Source organism: Rhinolophus ferrumequinum, chromosome 7 (assembly GCF_004115265.2).
Source record: "Rhinolophus ferrumequinum isolate MPI-CBG mRhiFer1 chromosome 7, mRhiFer1_v1.p, whole genome shotgun sequence".
NCBI classification, from domain to species: Eukaryota; Metazoa; Chordata; class Mammalia; order Chiroptera; family Rhinolophidae; genus Rhinolophus; species Rhinolophus ferrumequinum.
The window spans coordinates 64766150-64786928 of NC_046290.1; the positions used below are offsets into that span (position 1 = coordinate 64766150).

Below are 20779 nucleotides of genomic sequence, written 5' to 3' on the forward strand. Positions count from 1 at the left end.
CTCAGCACTGCATAAAAACTGGCAACTGTAAAAATCGTGGTGGGTCTGTCTTAAGTTTCTGTTCCCATGACCACATTACCAATTTAAATAGCAGAAAACAAAATTATGCATTACTGGCTTATTCTTAATGGAGAAGAAAAAACTGAATGGCAGTGAATTCTTTCAGTGGTTAAATAAAATCAATCATGTTAAGCAGAATTTCAAAAAGATAAACATCATTAAAATTATAATTCTAATAGCTACACTTTACTGAATGTTTATAAAGTGCTGGGCAATATTCTAAGTACTTTCTGTGTATTGCCTCAGGTAGTCCTCAAAACAACCTGACAAAGTAGTTATAAATCCAATTTTAACACTAAAACTGATGTGGTAAAGGACAGAGAGAGGGAGAGAGAAATACGGCTTGCCTAAGATTGTTTTCACTAGCAAGTAGAAAAGCTGGGTTTTGAAATTGAGCAATTACCTGTTTTTAGTAGAGAACAAAACACAACAAAAACAATATTTAGATTTTAAAAATCCCCAAATGTTCCTAATAAAAATTATTTTGAAAAACAGATTGCATCTGATGTACCAGGTATCAAAATTACTTGTAAAATTGGATTGCTTTAGAATTACTACAATTATTCTTTAAGAAACAGGTACTGAGTCAAATTCATACATGAGAGAGGGTTTATTTATCTGTCTTGGTCCAAAAAAGACTAAAGGTGGCTTAAAAAGGGATCATAGCAACTTTCTGAAAAATATTCAAGATCTTAAATATATTACTCTTCCCAAAAGCTAGCTGCTTCCAAGCTTGACTTAATATTTTGCATGTTTTCTCTTCGTTGCTTGGTAAATATGTTTGCTTCTCCTTTTTGCAATCGACGTCTGACAGCTGATTTTTGCTGTTTTGTCAACTGACGTTTCACTTTCTGCTTCACCACTTCCTGGAAAGATTTCATGAATTAGTATCACTTACAATTGACTATTTTGATAAGGAGTAAACATTCAATAAAACAAAGGTTTACATTGCTAATGTTTTTCAAATTTCTGTTAAGAGCCTGAATTTTAATATTCCAAATACTAACAGTCTATACAAACCAACAAAATAAAGCATTAAATTGTTATAAAATAGGAGAAATAACATTCCTAACAGAAATACAGATTATAGCAAAAATAGTGAATAGTCACAATTCTTTGAAAAACAAACCACCCTAGTGCCACCTGGTGTCCATCAGGGAAACTTAAGAAAAAACAACAAAAAAAACCCCCTCAAAACCAAAAAAAATCAAAACAAACAACATAAAAACTGCTTGTTCCTCTGCTTTCTAGATAAAAGTGGGCATGTTAATGTAGTGGAAAATTATGTTTGAAAGCATTCACTACTGGTAAAAATATATCCACAATATATTCTTCATAACTTCAGGTGTAGAAATGACCTGATGGCAGCAGTTATCCATGGAAAAGTCTTCCTACAGTTTTGGGAGATGTAGAATGCTTTCTCATAGTTAATGACCGTAAATTCAAATTATTTCTCATTAGTTAGGACACAGGCTGCCAGTCTCACATGACTACCAAGATGATTAAAAAATAAGAATATTCCATTTCCAGTAACCCTTTCTTTCTCTGAAGCACTATAGCCTGTTATTTAATTGTATATAACCTTGCGCTATCCAACTTGTCTCCTAAAAAAAGAAGACAAACATTGCAAGGGTTGAAGCATGAGTCTCTTAATATGCCCCACCTTACATGAGGCACAAAGATGCATTTATTAAAAATACATCAAGTTAAAAAAATTAAAGAATAATGGATTTGAGAAGAAAAAATGGGCTAGAAGAACTAGTCTGCCTAACAGTTTCCTGAATTGCATATGTATAATATAAAACTCAGGATGAAATGAGTTAAATGCAAACTGGATTATTTTACCCAGTTAAGCAGACTATATTCAATTAACAGGCTTTAACAAGTTATCCCTCTTTACTTTGGTCTAATGATTGTTCGTGGGGGAAAAAAGGTAAGAAAAGATAGGGGCAAACAGTGAAAGAATCAGAACTCAAGTTCTGCAGAGGATGATACCCCATGAGATGCAGTTCCTCAAACCTAGGAATGCTGGCGACTTAGAAGGACCTGGTATAGCCAAAGTTTCAGAACTGAAAGGAGGGTTGACTCAAAGTTTAAAATAAGACTGGCCTCCAGCACCCATCCAGATCCCAAGAAGCCAGGCAACTATCATAGTCTCCCACCCCATCAAGAGACCAGAACCCTGGAGACAGCATCTCCTTAACTACAGCAAAGACAATAGAGCAATACTTTGAAAATGCTGAAGGAAAATTATTTCCAAATCAAACTCTGTAAACTCCCAATCAAGTATGAGGAAAGGATAAAGATACTCTTAGTAATAAAAAGTCTCCCCAAAATTCACTCAAATAAATCCTGGAATCTATAATGCCAATAAAGGAGTAAAGTAGGTAAAAAATGTAGATGGAACTAGGAAAGAAGACACCCAACAAATAGGTGAAAAGTTCCAGGAAAACAACAGTAGAGGGTACACCAAGTTTAAACTAGAGGAATTCAGAGGGCCCTCCAGAATATTTCCAAGAAAAAAAATATCAATTTCTTTTCCAAATATTCTGCTTGAACTTCCCCTTGGCTCTTCACTTCAATAAGACCTTAAGATAATTTTATCAAGCAGCTAAAGAAAATAAGGAGATAATGGATGGCTATGCATGTACCTTTTCCTAATCCAGGACAATTTACAAACCCTGCAATGTAATTTTCTTCATGGTAACAAAAGTGGAAGAAAAACCCCATTTAGTTTGTTTTTTAAATGATGAAATATGAAATAAAATACTTGTGTATTATCTCAAGGAGTATATAAAAAAAAATCAATGAAAATCACGTATATTGTTGTTTGTTGTTTTTGATGGTGGCTACATACATACTTAAGTGAAATATACCTTAATTTTATAATTTAATTCTGTTACATATTAGAAAGAACAGGGTTCATAAATAGTAACTTTGCCAATACATAAGGAACTAAAAAACTATTTTGAGAAGGAAAACAGACCTTACAATTATAATTTCAAAGAATACAGAGAAAATCTTTTACCTTTGCACAGACCTCAAAACAACAATCATCAAAATAATGGAGGTAACAAAATAAAAGTTTATTTTCTCCTGATCTTTTTAACAAATATAATGTGACCTCAGGGAAAATAGTGTGACCAAAATTCCAAAAGAAGATAGTTAAAATGATCAATTTGTTTCCAATAATTAGAGGGAAACCTTTTTGATAAAGCTAGGGTAAAGAAATCGTTTTACTCCTTAGAAATCAAATTTGTATTTTATAATGCAATTCATTATAGGTGTGACCCATTATAAACTTTTAAGTTCCTGCTGTTAGCAGTAAGGGAAATGTGATAATGTCAAGACCTACAGATAATGTCAGTGCCACCACCATCTCTATATATAGAAGAGCATAAATTAAAACCTAAGAAAGTAGCATGAATTAGTAATCTCACTTTTCTTTATATGCAATTGCTAATTTTATACCACTGTAATAAGATACAAAAGTACTTATGCTTTGAATCTGAGAAATCAAAGAAAGGAGGGTAAATCTCAGTAAGTATAGAAAATAGCAAAGCCAAGAGTAAACAGGAAACCATAAAGTGTGAGACAGTCTTCATAAAAACAGGTGGTAATACTTAAAAGGATATTTTCATTTTTTAATATAAATAGATGTTTCAAAGATTACATAGATTTAAATTTTATGTCCAGAAAACCAGTAAATTATGAAGCCATCAGAAAAGAGTATATAAAAATCAATATATTTCTAGAATTTTGGTCTGACAAGCTCTAAATGTTTCTATTATCAAGTAAAAGTGTGCTATATTATTTACTACTACAGTGTGCTATATTATAAAATACAGTACTGTTATTTTTAGCTTGTTTTTAATAATTCAGATTTAATTTTGTAAATATCCAATATTACCCACCACAGGACATACATTTTATCTGACAATATATCTGAACTTGAAAATGGAAAATTCAGGAAAAAAACAAATTCTTTTCTTTTGAATTAATTTACCACATAATTTTATTTTCTCCTATCTATCTTCTGATTTTCTTCTTTTGCTCATTTTATCACTAAAAACTGGTTTCGATGGTATTCAACATACCTTTAAGCAGAAAGAAAAAAAAAATCCAATAAACCTATTATGTAATTTTATCTCTCTCCTTAAAATCTGCAAAAAAAAAATAAATAAATGGATTCTTCCGCTTGGGGTAGCTCAGAGGGAAGGCTGACGGGCAGACAAGCTCCTCAGGAGGAGCTAGAAGATTTGTGCTCATTATCCTGGCCAGACAACGTCCCTCATGAAATTCTTTTGGACATTGCAAAATGTCCAACAAACGCTTGAGATACCAAAAATTTAAAAACTACCTATTTTTGTCTTTTGAAATTTAAGAACAAACCAACTAGTGAAGCTAGAGCATCTTCATTTCAGCCATGGTGCTGTCACTAGCTGGGTAACACTGAGCAAAGTCATGTAAGCTATCTATCTGGGCCTCAATTTCCTCATTGTTAAAATTCAGGGACTAAACCATATCAACCAAGTGGATCTAAATTTCTATGATTTTATCCTTTATATTCAAGCTAACTTACATGCTGTCTTACCCTGAAAGCTCTGATCATTTCAGCTAAAAGTGAATTCTCCTATATTACTCACTTTGTACTTCGTTACGATTTTGTTCTATTAACATGAGGTCCAACTGGCTGAGACTGTCTTGTATCTCATGTAATCCTCACGGTGCCTCAGCTCAGTAATCTGTCCACAGTCATGACCTAATAAACATTTATAAATGTTGAATAAATAGTTACCGGAGGAATTGTTGAACAGCTTAAAACACTACCCACAGAAGTAATACTCAGCGTTCTCGTTCTATATTGATTAGTATCTTCCGTATTTTCTTCATCTCTAAAATTAAAAATCACAATTTATCTAGTTAATTTTTATAGTAATTATGCTTATTTATATCATTCTTTACATAATAAAATTAAAAACATAAAATAACTCAGAAATATTACATTTAAAAGTTCTTTGAAGGTAAAACTACCCACAATTAAGCCAACTATATTAACAATTTTCATTTTTTAAGCTTTCTGATTGTCACTATTGAAATTTCAAAACGATAGAATGTTTTGGGCCACAAAAATCTGTTATCACTTAGCCACAATTCATGTCTTTTTCCCTTTTCTTTCACGAGACTATACACAAATCTGCCTCTTACAATCTAAATCCTTAGGACATTTTCTTGCCATCTTCCCAAACAAAATTAGATGTAATGGAAAGAGACAGAAAAAACTGCAATGATAGAAATTGTCTAATTTGTTTTACACATTGCTCAAAGTTTTAATGTATAAGAAACTCAAACGATATTAACTCTTAGCAGTCAATATTTTTCAGCAATATCTGTTATCTTACATTTCTACTTTGAAAAATAAAAATTTTGCCCAACACGTGTTTAGAGTGTGAGAACAAATTATTCTGTGCTTAGAAAACTGTTTAACTTATGTAGATTTTCTTTTATTAGTCAAAATCCTAAGCCACTGCCACTGTTGATTTTAATTTAATTTTTTGTTTATTATTCAAGTGGTACTAGCCCCAATTCTCAAGATATGGTTATATGGAAAAGAAAAAAAAAATTCTTGTGTGTTTTGCTTCACAATAAAATGCTAACCATAAAGGCAGCCTTAGGATGTAGACCTAAATATGTACTGAGAAATGCTTAATAAATATACTGATTTAATTCTGTCTTATTGCTATTTTGAAATAAATAAAACTATTTCATTAAACTATAGTTCTTTGATTCTGGGTAAACTATCCCAAATCTAAAAATTAAATTTTAGCTCTTTTGCTAATCTATGGCTAATTAATATTTGCAAGACAAACAATTCTTAAAAAAAAAAATAACATTATGTAATTTCACATGAACAAATAAGAAGGTTCAAAGTACCAGAGGAAATTCACTGTAAGTAGATCCTTTATGAAGAAAGCACATTTACTGCAGATTTATTGGCCTATACATAAATTAAACATACATTAGATATATAATTACGAACAATTCATCCATCTAAAATGTGATCAATTTATCAAGAGACCTGTATTAAAATAACCAACTTATATTTTCAGGCAGACTGCTTAAAATCGAATCAATATGCTGTCTAGGATCTGGTGGGCTGTAGATAATTGGAATTTTAACAACAAAAGGGTTATTTGCTTTCTTTTTACACATAATGGCACAGAATACAACTCTCACATCTTTGAAAAAAAATACTCATTTACCAGAATGGAAGAAAGTACAGGTCTCCAGATTAAAGACAAAAATCAATCAACAGAAATCTACAACTAAAATGCCTGAATTCTATACCTGAAAGGCCTGAATTCTTTGTTGAATGACGACAAGGCAATGCGATGAGGGCATTCATCTTCATCCTCTTCAGAGCCTGTGGGGATTCCTCCTGGACCTGTCTTACCATCTTGCCTCGTGTCATTTTCAGTTTTGTTTTGCTCCTCCGAAAATTCAGTTACAGACTTGTTTTCAACAACCTGCCCTTTTATTTCTTCTAAAGCTTGATTGAATCCAGTCATTTCAAAATTGTGTGCATCAGCACTCTTCTCTGACAAATTGTCTTCCTTTATTTCTTCAAGGTCTCCAGATGAGCTGCAACAGCAGTGAACTGATTCATCTTCAGAGTTTCGTTCACTTTGATTTTCTAACCTATAAACCTTTGCTTTTTCTGGTACCTCTTCGTCAGAAAATGAGAATTCAGATCCCTCCTCTGTTTCAGTATATTTATCATCTGGACCTACTGGATGAAGCAGTTCATCATCTGCCTGCATTTCCTTTGTGTAGCCACTGGCCGAAACCTCTACATCAAGAGAGTCCTCCCTCCTAGGAAACAAAAGAACATCAAGCACTCAGAGAGAAAAAAACCATCTGACATGGATAAATACGTATGATTCTGATAAATTATAATTCTCAAGTGAGTTTAATAGTTCGTGTATTTGAAAGATTTTTCTTTGCCTGAAATGTAATACTTAAATAACTTACGTATACAAATGTAAAAGATATATGCTGGTTGTCATTTACGAATAAAGTAATGACTACGGAAAGCAATAGATATTAGTAGAAAGGTTATAGAAACTTTAGTTGACATTTACTGACTTAATAAATTAACTTTAAAAGCAGGTAAAGAGTTCTTCTTTTAAATTATGTCAATCATCCCAAATCAGAAAATAATTATCTTAACTAAGTGTATAAAATAAATGAGAAAATATGGCTTTGAAAGTGTACTAATTTGTACATATAATTAGGCTCCATGAATCAAAAATAGCTCCTGTTCTGAATAAAGGAAAAACACAAATTCTGATAAACACTTGACTTGATTCCTTACAAATAGGTTATTCACAGAGCATCTTACATTGAATAAAAGTTCTTGACTTTATAAGAAACTATGTATGTTCCTCCCTCAAACTCAGTAACATTGTCTTAATGGATCCAAAGCAGGTATTTTCTAGTTTTTGTTTCATTTACATACTACACAGCAATGATACTCAATAATGTGTGAAAGGTCACTATTTGGAAAATTTTTAGATGAAAATGTTAACTTTTAGAACTAAATAAATCAAGAGTTCTATCATTTTAAGCAATGCAGAGTACAAACCTGATATCACTAAAGGTTGGATAAAGCTCACTTTCATAGCTGAATCGCTTCATGAAGAACTCTCTAATGCATTTAACATCTCTGTCAAAATACCTGCAAAAGCAAGAATCATTTTTGATATAACCTTTGTTGCTCATTTTCCCCTTATCAGCCAACGACAATATCCTTATTATCTGTTACACTTCTACTCCTTACATGAAAGAGAAAAGGATGTTACTCGAAACCAGTTGACAGTGTATTTGGAACACTAAAACTAACAGGAGAGTAACTAACGAGTAATATAACCTGTCAAAGGCATATAATTTCTATTTAGAAAACTGAAATGTAACACATAATGTAACACATACTAAGAGAAAATGAGTATGAATCCCAGAAAAGTAGGCTATGAGCCTGTAATTTGGGGGCAGGTTTCCACTCTTCCTCTTTCTTCTCCAGTCTGGTTATACTTCCTCTGAGCTACACCCACTAGAACTGGGTCAACAGGGAAAGCTGAAGATAAAAACAGGTTAATGACATACAAGAAAAAGTTTGACTCCTGCATTATGTTGAGGTGCCTTTATTACCCATTGGCTCATCTGCGATAACATCCAAAAGGCGTAAATAATGCTGTGGCTTGTAATGACCTGAAGACATGTTAACCTGGACTGACAGTAGAAGGACCTCTGAATATCAGGGTCTCTTTTAGGTCACCACAAAGCAACAAGAACAGATTCATTCTCTAGGTTTCCAGACATGAATTTTAACTAAATTATCATTTTAGAGAAGGATGCAATAGGAAGGCAATGCCACTGTTCTATGCTCTTAGGGCACCCTGGGGAAAACCTCAATAAATTATTTTAACATTATGTTTTTATACATGCTTATGTCTCACCTACTGCACAATAACTTTGAAAGCAGAAATAGGCATTATTTGTATCTTAATCTCTAGTGCTTATTAGCACAACTCATTTACCACAGTACTTGCCCATAAAAGTTCAAGTTAAATCAGGGTCTTCAAGAATAATGCAGCCTTAACTTGGAATGTCATAATCTGTTATCATTTCTGTCTCTAATTCTGGTGGTTCCTAGATGTTCCTTCATTGTTTGACTATGGCACTCCATTTAATAAAAATGGTGACTAGTCATCATCTAAAGACATATCAGCCACCCAAGTGCCAGGCATTAACCTGTTAGTATTGTTTTGCTGGGAATATTTTTTAAGTTTATTTTTAAACATTTTTTTCTCTAGAATATAGACATTTTCTAATAAAAACCAGGAGGAGGAGCCTCCCTGAACACAAAGTGGTTGGAGCTCACACTCTGCTCATAATACATTATGTAAGTGATAACAGTTATCTTTGCAAAAAAGAAGAAGCTTCTCATATTATTACTTGGAACAGGAAGGAAAAAAAATACTTTTAATTTGATTATGCTCAATTGCTCATGGAGTACAAACAAAAAAGGAAAATACATATCCTGTCATATTTTACAACGTCGCTGGTTTAAGTGGTTAAATAACATGAAGAATAAGATCATCACAGTGTATAAAGTGATTCTGCCCTGCGTCAGGGATGAGGTTTTATGTGAATTTTCTAATAATAAAAGCTAAAAATGACACAAGATATAGTACTCGTCTGGCAACTGAAACCAGTCCAAATCCACAACTTTTATTAAGGCCATCAACATTATTGAATTCTGCTTGGTGAAGCCCTCTTGGAGGCAACCATGGAGAAGAAAGTGGAAAGGCAGAGAGAATGGGTTTCCTTTTCCATGTCCCTACTTCTGAGCAGGTTTTTGTTTTAAAACTTGGGTTTCCACCTAAAGTCTGTTTGAATAAAGGGTTCCATGGCTAAGAAAAATTGACTTTTGAAAGTCTGTCAGATTATAGGAGTAACTCAAATTGTTCTGATGGTTTATAACAGCAGGCAGTTTCTTCAGGTTTCCAATATACAGCATAAGCTTAATGAATAGGTTTCAAAAACTGGACCAAAGTGCATTCCCTCCTTTAAAATACTGAGGAATAAGAAAGATTCTCTTAAGGGGAAAATCCTACTAGTTTGCTATCATTTAATAAACAAAATTTTAGACCATTAACATCAGCCACTTCAAAGCAGTTATTGACCCAAATGACAGTACTACTAAGTTGACAATTAGGAATGCAAACTGACTGCATCACACATAACACAACCACACTCAGAATCAATTTCAGCATGGTATATACCATTCAGCATTGGGATGCGAAGTTGAAACCATTTGTGGAAAATCAATCATGGTGATGTGGTCATCTTTATCCAAAATGAGATTGAATTCATTGAAATCTCCATGAATTAGCCCATGATTTGCTAGTTTGACAATTAGTTCCATAGCTTCATCATACACTGATGCAGGATCTTCAACGTGGTGTATCTGACATCTGAAAGTATTTTAATTATGAGAATAGGTTATTTGTCCTCATTTATGATTTTGATGAAAGCATGTATTTCCATTTCCTGATTTCCTAGCAGTTTTCATTCCCAACAGTATACAGACATAACAGCACCCATCGATTAAAAAAATAAAAGCCACACCTGCTGCGATTCTGTATCCTTTCCACTGCCACATTCTTTCTTTGATCTTCTTTACGACTCCTATACATGTGCTTTCTCCAGTTTTTTTCCTCCCACTCTAATGAACCCATAACAAAGAAGCTTTATTCATCCATCTTGTTCCAATAAAATATCTCGTCAGAATACCAATGACTTCCATGTTGCTAAGAAATCCAATGGTCAATTTTTGGTTTTCATCATATTTGGTCTGTCAGTTAACCTCTTCCCCCTCCTTGGGTCTGTCAGTTAACCTCTTCCCCCTCCTTGAAGCACTTCCTTCACTTGACTCTTGATATACCAGCTCTTTAGGCTGTCTTCTTTTTATACTGATCTTTCCTCCTTAGTCTTTTTTGCTAGTTCTTTTTCTTCTCCCTGACCTTTAAATTTTGGAATTCCTCAAAGGTTAATCTTAATCATTGGGCCTCTTATTTTAAATCATTCTTGGTGATCTCCTCCAGGCTCATGGCTTAAAACACCATGCATATATACTGACTTCAATCTAGACTTCTCCAAACTCCTAGGCATCTCAAACTTACCATGTCCCAAACTGAACCTCTGATTCTGCTCCACCCTCTAACTTCAAACTGCTCTTCAGTCTTTCCCATTTTTGTAAATGTCAACTTTATCCCTCCAATTAATTCAAGGATGTTATCCTTGACTCGCACCTTCCTTCATATCAATATCCAACCCCAAACAAATCATGTTGGCTTTTTCTGAAAAACATATCCAGAATCTGACCACTTTTTAACACCTTGACATCTATCACTCTGATCCAAACTACCGTCATCTCTTGACAGGAATATTACAATAATCTCCTAACTTGTCTCCCTAATTCTGGCATTATCTCCTTTGAGTCTACTCTCAATATAGCAGCCAGAGTGATTCTATTAAAATACTAGTCATATCATGTCTCTTCTCAGTTCAAAGTCCTCCAATAGCTTCCTATCTCAATCAAAAGTCCTTGTGCTAAACAGCACTACAAAGGCAGTAACATTATAAAAGTATCAAATCAACAAGTTGTATGCCTTACATTTACACGGTATCATGTGTCAGATATATTGCAGTAAGAAACATTAAAAAGGCCTTGCAGTAGCCTACAAACCCTAAATGATCTGGCCCCTGCTCCCTCTCTGACCTTACTTACCACTTATGGTTTCTCCCTTACTCGTTCAGCTCCAGCCACACTGACATACACCCTCACTGTTCCCTGAACATGTAGGCATACTCCCATCCCAGGGCTGACGCACTTGCTGTTCTCTCTGCCTGGAATGTTCTCTTAGATGTCTGCATGGTTTCCCCTCACTTCTTTCAGGATTCTGCTCAAAAATCACCTTATCAGTGCGACTTTTCCTGACCAGCTCATGTAAAATAGCAGCCTTCTACACCCATCTCCGTCCTTCCTGCCCCTTTGCCCCGTTTTATTTTTATCCATAACATTTACTATCTCCTGGTATATATTTAGCTTTTTACTGCATGTCTCCTTCCATCAGAATGTAAGCTCTGTGAGAGCAGGGACTTTGTTTTGTTTACTTCTGAGCCTGGAAGTGTTTGGCACATACTAGATTAGTATCTGTTTGTTAAATGAATCACAGAGGTTACAAACTATATACTGTTAGGATGAAACTGAATTTTCATTTGCCTTTGAGTCTACTGCTGTATGTTCATTTGTAACTTCCCAGAAGCAATATTCCGTTTAATTAAAAAAAAATTATTTTTAAAAACTGAACCTTATAGTTAGTTATTAGGACCCATGGTTTCAAGAATAATACATACTTACAGGGGATAGCCATTTATGAGTTCCATAACCACTGCATGGCGATTATAATCAATTGGCTTTGGAACTGGAAATTTCCTGTCATACAATGCCTAAAACATAGCAAAACAATTATAAACTAATGAAGAGGTGATTAAGTTTTAGGGAATAAAAGTAAATATATCTACCCACAACCAGAAGTAAAACATACAAGCCTTTACAAAATTACAGTTAACACATGATTATTTATGTATGGCTTATTCACAGCATAGAACGAACTGTACATAAAAACAAAATTTTAAACCAGTTTACTTATTTTTTTCACCATTCATTTATTGAACATAGTTATTATATACTGTGCTAGGGTTATAAAAATGAGTAAGAAAGAGTATCTGCCTTTAGAATATATCCTCTTCTGTTTTGTAAGTTTTTACTATTTATTGGAGTGAGCTTAAAAAAAATTAAATGGAAATAAACTGTGATTTAGGAAGAACTCTGTCTTCTGCTATATTAGGAAATGAAATATTCCAATACATTAGGCATTTTAGTTTATAGAACACTGACCTTTTCACAGACTACAATATATAATATAAATCTATCATGTGACAAATATGCACACTGTAGTAATCTGAGTCAAATGTTACTTCAGATCATCCATAAATCCATCTTTTCCCTTATGCTTAACTTTTTCTATCCTATTATTACTTCCTTCAAAATACGCGTATGTCACTAACAGATTTATGCCCTCTGCCATTTAGAATGCTACCATTTCTAAGCCTTTATCACTTATACCTGATCCCTCCATCAGTGGTTCTAGCTCTTGCCACCATACCTAACCTTTATCCTGTGTACCAACAGCAAACTAAGATGCTTGTGTCAACACTCAATTAAAAAAAGAAAAATCTACAATGGCTATAAATATTGGTTTTGAACAACTTTTTCTAGTTTTCAAAACTCTCTTTAATCCAGTTAACCAGTCCTGGTTTTCCCAATACTCTCTCCAATAAGCACTCTGGAGTGCAATCAGGACAGCTTGTGACTGTCACCTAGACACACAGGGCTCACAACGATATCCACGTCTTTGCCCAAAGTGGCTCCTCAGCAAGTACTGTCTTCTTATAACCAAATCATACGTATGCTTTGTAACTTTACCCAACTCCGACTCACTTCATTAAACCTTTCATCAATTATTCTACTCCACACCAGTTTCTCTAAACGTAACACATATAATTTAATTGTTAAACTCTTCTTTGTCTAATTTGCGTTTGTGTTATCTTCCTAACTTTAAGACACAGACGGCACTGGTTACTCCTTCGGTATCACCCCTATATTACACCCTACCCCAGTACTTAATATAGTGGTGGGAACACAGCTGACACTCAATATATACTTATTAACAGGGTTGATTTTAAAAGGCTGTCTACTTCCTACCTTCTTTGCACAGGAAATAAACTACTTCTCATTCCCCAAAGATTGTTTGCTTGGCTTAATTTTTTTTTTCCCAGTGCAAGCTGATTTTGAGCATGCATTGGCACATAATATAGCAAATATTATATAAGCATATAATAACCTCAACTATTGTCACAGTCGTCCAGCCCTTTTGCCAAGCTATAGCTCAATTTTACCTTATTCTCTGTTAGGAAAATATCCATGTATTTAAGAAGCATATTTAAGCACAACCACATTCTATTCCTGTACCTTCATATAAATAGCCCGAGAAAATACCTAATACAGTTTTGGGAATATGTGTAATGATTCCTACCAAACTGCCTACTTACTGATTGACTATTATAGGATACAAACCATTAATTTAAGATCTGAAATTCATAACATGTATGGTATCAGTATCATTTATACTGTGTTGAGAATTCTTCCTTCTGATTACTAAAAATTTAAGCACGTGAATTAAAACAACCTACTTGAAGAACACCAAACAGGAACTCTCAAGAAACAACTGGTCATACACTGGCTGACTTTTAATAATTCAAATTAAAGAAGAATGAAGTCATAACAAATAAATCCTACTGAGAGAGTAATAAAAATGCAATGTCATTTTCTGTTTAATTTAAAGACTGAAGATATTTAATTTGATTATAAAAAATATTTAACAAATCTATGTTGAACTTAATTTTAAAGGTAAAAGTTTAAAAACTAATAATTTTTTCTCTTGGTAATATACATACAAATCTGTAAATTGACACTTCTATTATGTGAAATAAAAAATACCAGTCAATTTATCTGAGACATTAAGGATTCTACAGATAATTATCTAGTGTTTTCAATTACAGACATAAGTATGCACAGTTTAGATATATATTCACACACTTGTGAGGCAATTACATCATTATTTTAGGCTACTCTATCTTGTTAATATTGTAGATTATACGTTGCCTTTATACGTTTATAACAATTAAAAATGAAAAAAATTGAAATACCTTCATATAGGCAAATTCTTTCATGGCAGAAAGACGAGATAAATAAAGCCAAGACACGTTATGCCTGTGTTTATGGTAATCACGCTTGTTTTTCAGATTTCGAAAGGAGGTTCTTCCCAGTCTGTGAAGCTTTAATGCAAATTGCTGACCTTCTCCATTTGCAACAATATAAATATCTAGAGCCAAGATTTTAAAACGACCACTATTATACACTTATGCCAATAAGTTGAAGCAATTCTAATTTTCTAACTTTGTCTGATTTTATTTGTATCAAATTTTATCTTTCCTAATAACCAGGAATACTTACCATTTAGCAAAATTATTTAATTACAATCCAAAATAAGATGACACATTAATATCTACTACAAAAGAATACAATGATGCAATGCATCAAGGTTGTTGCTTCCAAAGATACTCAATGCTCAATTTAATTCAGTTGGAAAACATCTAATTATTCCTTAGTGCTCTGCATGTACGAGAAATGATTTAACAATCTTCCTTTTCAACATAAAGTTCAATTCTTTACTTGCTTCAACGAAAAATATTCAGTTGTTAGAATATAATCCTATAATCAGAATGGAACAGATCACCCCATAAGTATTTCAACTATTAAACAAGTTGCTATTTGTAATATTGACATTTAGAATATCCTAAGTAGTCATGAGAAAGTTTATTTCATTTCTATCAAGAAATAGTCTCTTTCTTTCACTGGTGGGGTTATAAACTGGTGCAAACTTTTTGGAGAAAAATTTGGTAAGATCAAAATTTTAAGTACATGTAACTTTTGCCCTAATAATTGAATGTATTTATAAATTTATTTGCACATTTGCACAGAGACGTCTGTACAAGAGTGTTCATCACATCGCATATGAATGTATATACATCTATCCTTAGCACATATTTATATTTACATAGAATATTTTTAGAAAGCTATGTAAGACATCAATAAACTGAAATAGCTTTGGGAAATAGAACAGGAGATTGAGACCTGTATTAGAAGTAAGATTTACTTTTGATTGTACTCTCTTTTGTATACAATGAAGTTCTTAACAAGAAAAAAAAGTTGCTATTTTTTAAATTGAAGAAAATTGGACATAATTAAAAGGAAGCTTATCTCAAAAGATGTTTCATTATCTCATTTTATACATTTTACACACACACACACACACACACACACACTACTGTATAGCATGCTTGTAGAAGTAAGATTTACTTTTGATTGTACTCTCTTTTGTATACAATGAAGTTCTTAACAAGAAAAAAAGTTGCTATTTTTTAAATTGAAGAAAATTGGACATAATTAAAAGGAAGCTTATCTCAAAAGATGTTTCATTATCTCATTTTATACATTTTACACACACACGCACACACACACACACACTACTGTATAGCATGCTTGTATTACTTATTAAATATACACCATAATCTGGATATTAATACAGAAGACATACAAACCATCTGAAGTACACAGCAACCTCCTTTGGAGTAGGCTTCCTAATAATTATTTTACTTCCAACTTTAATTTTGCTTCTTCAGTTTAGATAAATAATGTAATAAGATAAATTATATAGGATAGAAAGCAGTGTATAATAGGGCGTGGTATAAAGAAAATCTTTCCCTGCTCTTCATTTCTACCTGTCTTCTACATAGAAAATAAATACATAGATATTTGTTCAATGCTATTTTAGAATGCTTTTTTTCTGTCTTCCACACATACCCAATTTTGCCTTGTTGATCATATTACTGTGAAGAAAACAATGTTTGTGGGTTTTAGATATTCACGATCTTCTAGTACTTCGTGTTAAACATTTTTTACTATTATAAATGTACAATTTATCAGATATAAAATAAGTGCAAATAAAATATTTGGCAAAGATTTCAATTAGAGAAAAACTAATTCTTGCTATACTTAATTTTCAGTGATAGACTTATGACAAAACAATAAGGTACTACACTAAAGACAATTTCATAATCTGTATTGTTTCTAAACAACTTTCCAATTTACTGTTCAGTTGGAAAAAGTTTAAAAAATTAAAAGATGAATGCTTTCTCAAAGAGAATATAAAACTAAAAGCAAAGAAAACGCGTTCAATAGTACTGTTAGCACTTACCAGATTCTTTGCCAACACCCATCTGGTTTCCAACAGACTCAACTACCTGTCTAGAAGAAAGCGCTTTCAAAGCTAGGTAATCATAGCCTGCGTTTGTCAACCGATAGCCCTGGACAGCTAGACAAAAACAAGTGAGAAAGACCACATTTTAGTTACATTGTACCACCAAGTTACATCAGTTCAAATCATGAGAAGAATTCAGACATGGAAGTCTTAGCTGGAAAAAGATTAGCTACCCAGATTTATAGGTTTGGCATTTCTTCCTACAATTTTTATTTCTTCTCTAGAACAGGTGTTACTCAAAGTGTGACCCACAGACTGAACATCCGTCTATGTTTGTTACCAGCCTGTGACAAGATACAGAGAAGCTGAAATGAAGTGGTAACATTTAAAAAAATTTTCTATCAATTTGACCAAGTTATTGTATGTCTTCAACTCTAATAAGGAATTTGACTTACATTTTATCAATTAATTTCATTTTTCTAGTAGTTACTTTATTATTTTCAAAGTATGGATCCATGGTAGTTGAAAAAACGGAACTCAACCCTCAACACAAATGGTTTGAGTAGTACTGCTCTAGAGTCTTGTGGCAGATTGTCTTTTCCAAAGATGGCACCATCAGTATCGCTATCCTGCTTGCTCTTATGCAGCTGGAATTTGCTGAACCCCTATCAGGAGGTGCAGATTATTTTCTACCCTCTTTGATCTGGGTGGGCCCTATGAGTGCTCTGACCAGTGGTAGAAGTATGTGATGTCAGTTCTAGAGCTAGTGTTTTCCTGGTCTGGCAACTTCTATTTCCGGCATTTTGGAATGCCTGCTCTGGGGGAAGACAGTTACATGAAAAATCACAAATAGTACCTCAAATACTTACTTTTGGTACGCTCCCAAGCTATGAGTTTATGTTTCACTAATTCTCTTAAAACTTTATTACAGCCACCATGTTTAAGGCTGGCTATAGAAGCAACCAAACTGCAGGGAACTATTTCATGGTTCTTCATGCCCATTTCAACCTGAAATTAAAGGAATCATTATATAACCATAATTAACACATGATATCTAATCAACAACTGCTGTCTATCAAAACCTTGCTAAGAAATTAACTTCTTCAAACTTCTCTGACCATGCCGTTCCCCAAACAATTCTGAGACGTAATTACTACCTTCTCTGGACATATTTTTAATCACAGTTTGATATGTAATCACTGATATTCATATTCTAGCTCTCTACTAAATTCTATGCCCTTCAAGGTAAGAAATGTGAGTGCTTAACATAGTTACCGACATGTGGTAAATACTAAAATATTTATTGACATCCAAATAGTTATCTTTAAAAACTACATATATTCCAGATATTTATTAAGAAGGTATTTAATGAGAAAGTATCACATGTAGGTAATGTGGAGGATAAAAGAAATGTAAAAGTACTCGCTACCCCTGGAAAATCTATTATGTAACTGTGAAAATAAGAATGTACACATCTAATTCCATTAGAAAGAAAGAAAGAAACGGTAAGTGCTAAAAAGAGGTGGCTCAGGGCAGAACAAGAATACTTCTGCCTGAGGGATAAGTTTCAAGGCAGAAGCAACACTTGAGACTGACTTTGAGAGATGCAAGATTATAGAAAAAGCAGACAAGGGAATATTAGGAACAATAAAAAACATTTCGATATGGCACATACGCAAGAAAGTACAAAGCACAGGAACAGCTAGTAAGTGTAGTAGTAGCTCAGACAGGATGGCATGTAGAGTTCATGAAAAGGCGGCTGAAAAATGCCTCTGAGTAAGATAAGGAAGGACTTGAAAGTAGACCAACGAGTTTTAGATTTTGTAGAGGAAAGTAGGAAACCCTTGATGACGTTTAATCAAGGGAGGTATATGAATAAATTTGTTTTAAGGACATTAATCTACCAGGAATCTGCAAAGTGGTTTAGAGAAGGCAAAACTGGAGGTGGTATATCCTGGAGAACTAAGATGACAGTCTAGGCCAGAGGAAATAGAAGCCAGAACACGGAAGAGGTAGCGGTAATGGAAGGGAGGAATTAAAGATCTTCAGGCAGTAGTATGAAATTGACATTGGAAGTGAGAGGGTAAAGGGAATGAAGAGTCAATGTTAAATGAAGAGGAAGAGCAGGTTGTAAAATAATAATAGTAATAACAATTATTTTAATGGAGTTTGGGAAAGGAGTGAGGGGGTACACAAAGTCGATGAATTTGATTTGAGTACACTGAGTGTGAGGTGTTGGAAGGTCCTTCAAACGAAGATGTTTAAGGAAAATTGGAAAGACAGATCTATACTCAGGAATGAAGTCATAATTAGAGGGGAAAATACTGTCAATTATTTGATAGAGGTAAGAGATGAAGCCATGACATGGATGTGCTTTTCAAGCAAGAGACAATAGAAGAGAAAGGAGGGTTGAGGGACAGAATTTGAGGCTAAGTTCACATTGAAAGGTAAGAGCAGCCAAAGTCTGATTATTGATATAGAGGTGCCAGAGAAGTAAAGGGAAGAGAGGGTACAAGAAAGGTGGTCACTGATACCAAGGCTGGTGAGACTCAACTAACACTTAAATATTTTACCTAATGAGGAGGTCATCATTCCTTAGTGAGCTTCAAAAAAGAACTTATATATTGCAGAGAAAGTGCCTTCCAAATTTCATGCTGAATTTGCATTTGATAGTTTAATCCTTATAATCAAAAGAAAACAGCTCCTAAATAAATTTTATTCTGCAAATGCCCAATGTAGGTGTTGCTTTTTATGCCATAAGACGAGACCATAAAATCAGTTTTTGTCACCTCCCTGCTTGAAAACATTCAGTGGCTCCCCTATACTTAGAATATATTCCAAATTCTTTACTAAGCTTGGAAGGCTCTGTAACGTATGAGCTGGCTTTCACCTTTCCCTGTCACATCTCCAACCGTTCAGCCTCTTGCTCATTATGCTCTAGCCACAGTGGCCTTTCCATTCCTCAAAAACTGTTCCTGCTTCAGAGCCTCTGCACCTACTACTGCTGTTTCCCCTGCCTCCAACTCATTCCAGGGACTTCACTGGGCCAGCTGCTTCTCAGTCAGCAACTATCATCCCCCACTCTTTCTTTTTCCTATCAAGTAATTGTTCAGCACCTACCACGTGCCAGGAACTTTTTAAAAAAGGCCTTAAAACTTTGGTTAAAACAGTGAACAGACAAGATTCTTGCACTCAGGTAGTCTGCGGGCTACCCAATTTAAAAGATAGCACTCGTGCCCCCGCCCCGACTATGCATGGTTTCTACTCCGTTAGCCTCTTTCATTAACATTTTCATAGTTCTTATTGGCTGATATTATCATTCGTATTTATTGATTCGTTTACTTGATGATCTGTCTTCCTTGTCTGTCTGCACCCCGTTGAACTCCCTAAAACTGTTACTAAAAACCCGACACAGATGTGTTGATTGAATGAAACTGAAGGAATGCTATGTGACTAAGTCTGTGAGTGGGGAACTCAATGCTATTAATTCTCCTTAGTCGACTTAACCCCTTTTCAGCTGGTCCGAAGCCCAGGGACAGAAATTGATTCCCGGGCCACATGGATGCATGTGGTTCTGGAGAGGGGCCTTGGCTGTATTTTGGGTAAGATAAAAGGTTCCTAACAAAGGCTTTTGAAACATCTAACTCTCTGGTCTTTTCCCCATTCCCATCCTCGGCCGCGTTCCACTGCCAGAGCGCTCTCTGCTCCCAGAAAACTTCCATCCACGAACAGGAAGAGGACGCGCGGTGGGAAAGGACAAGGGACAGGGCAATCGGCGCGCTGCTTACCGCGATCAGGACCCTGAAGTCATCCCGGCTCAAGTAGCGCAACTTGGCCACATTCACCTTCCCCATGGCGGCCCAAGACGGAGCCCGGAAGCCTCCTCCACAACCAGAGAAAGCTAGGAACGGTGGCACTCCGGCCGGTCACACGCTTCGCAGGCTTAGGGTGCTTGGCGCATGCGCTGCTCCTTACTTCAGGTCCTTGTCAATACATAGAAGTAGAGTCTCACAGCACGGGAAAGTAAAACGTCTTTTGGGCTTATGAAGCACATAGTATGAGAAAGGTAAAGTATTTTTCAAAGTGATTTTTTTCCCATGTAACTGAGTTGGCAGGCTGTAAGTGTTCGCTATAACATGCCATTTTATTTTTCTTATCTGTCAAGACCGTTTGCCTAGCGTCCTTTAGGACGCTATCTACTTCTGAGA

At 34.5% G+C, this 20779-nt stretch overlaps 1 protein-coding gene across 2 annotated transcripts; it reads right to left on the reverse strand.

Moving 5' to 3' along the window:
• Positions 1-651: 651 nt before the first annotated feature.
• Positions 652-20698, reverse strand: RIOK2 (RIO kinase 2). Of its 2 annotated transcripts, none has more exons than XM_033111172.1 (10): positions 20360-20697; positions 17441-17579; positions 16569-16685; positions 14458-14633; positions 12047-12135; positions 9906-10097; positions 7706-7798; positions 6409-6933; positions 4859-4955; positions 652-926 (listed from the first exon to the last, which is right to left on the reverse strand). In XM_033111172.1, exons 1-10 carry the CDS (start codon positions 20423-20425, stop codon positions 762-764), a joined length of 1659 nt encoding a protein of 552 aa, XP_032967063.1. In that variant the 5' UTR covers positions 20426-20697; the 3' UTR covers positions 652-761. The 2 variants fall into 2 exon arrangements, with proteins under 2 accessions (XP_032967063.1, XP_032967064.1); XM_033111173.1 differs by having other exon boundaries at positions 786-922; positions 20360-20698.
• Positions 20699-20779: the final 81 nt, after the last annotated feature.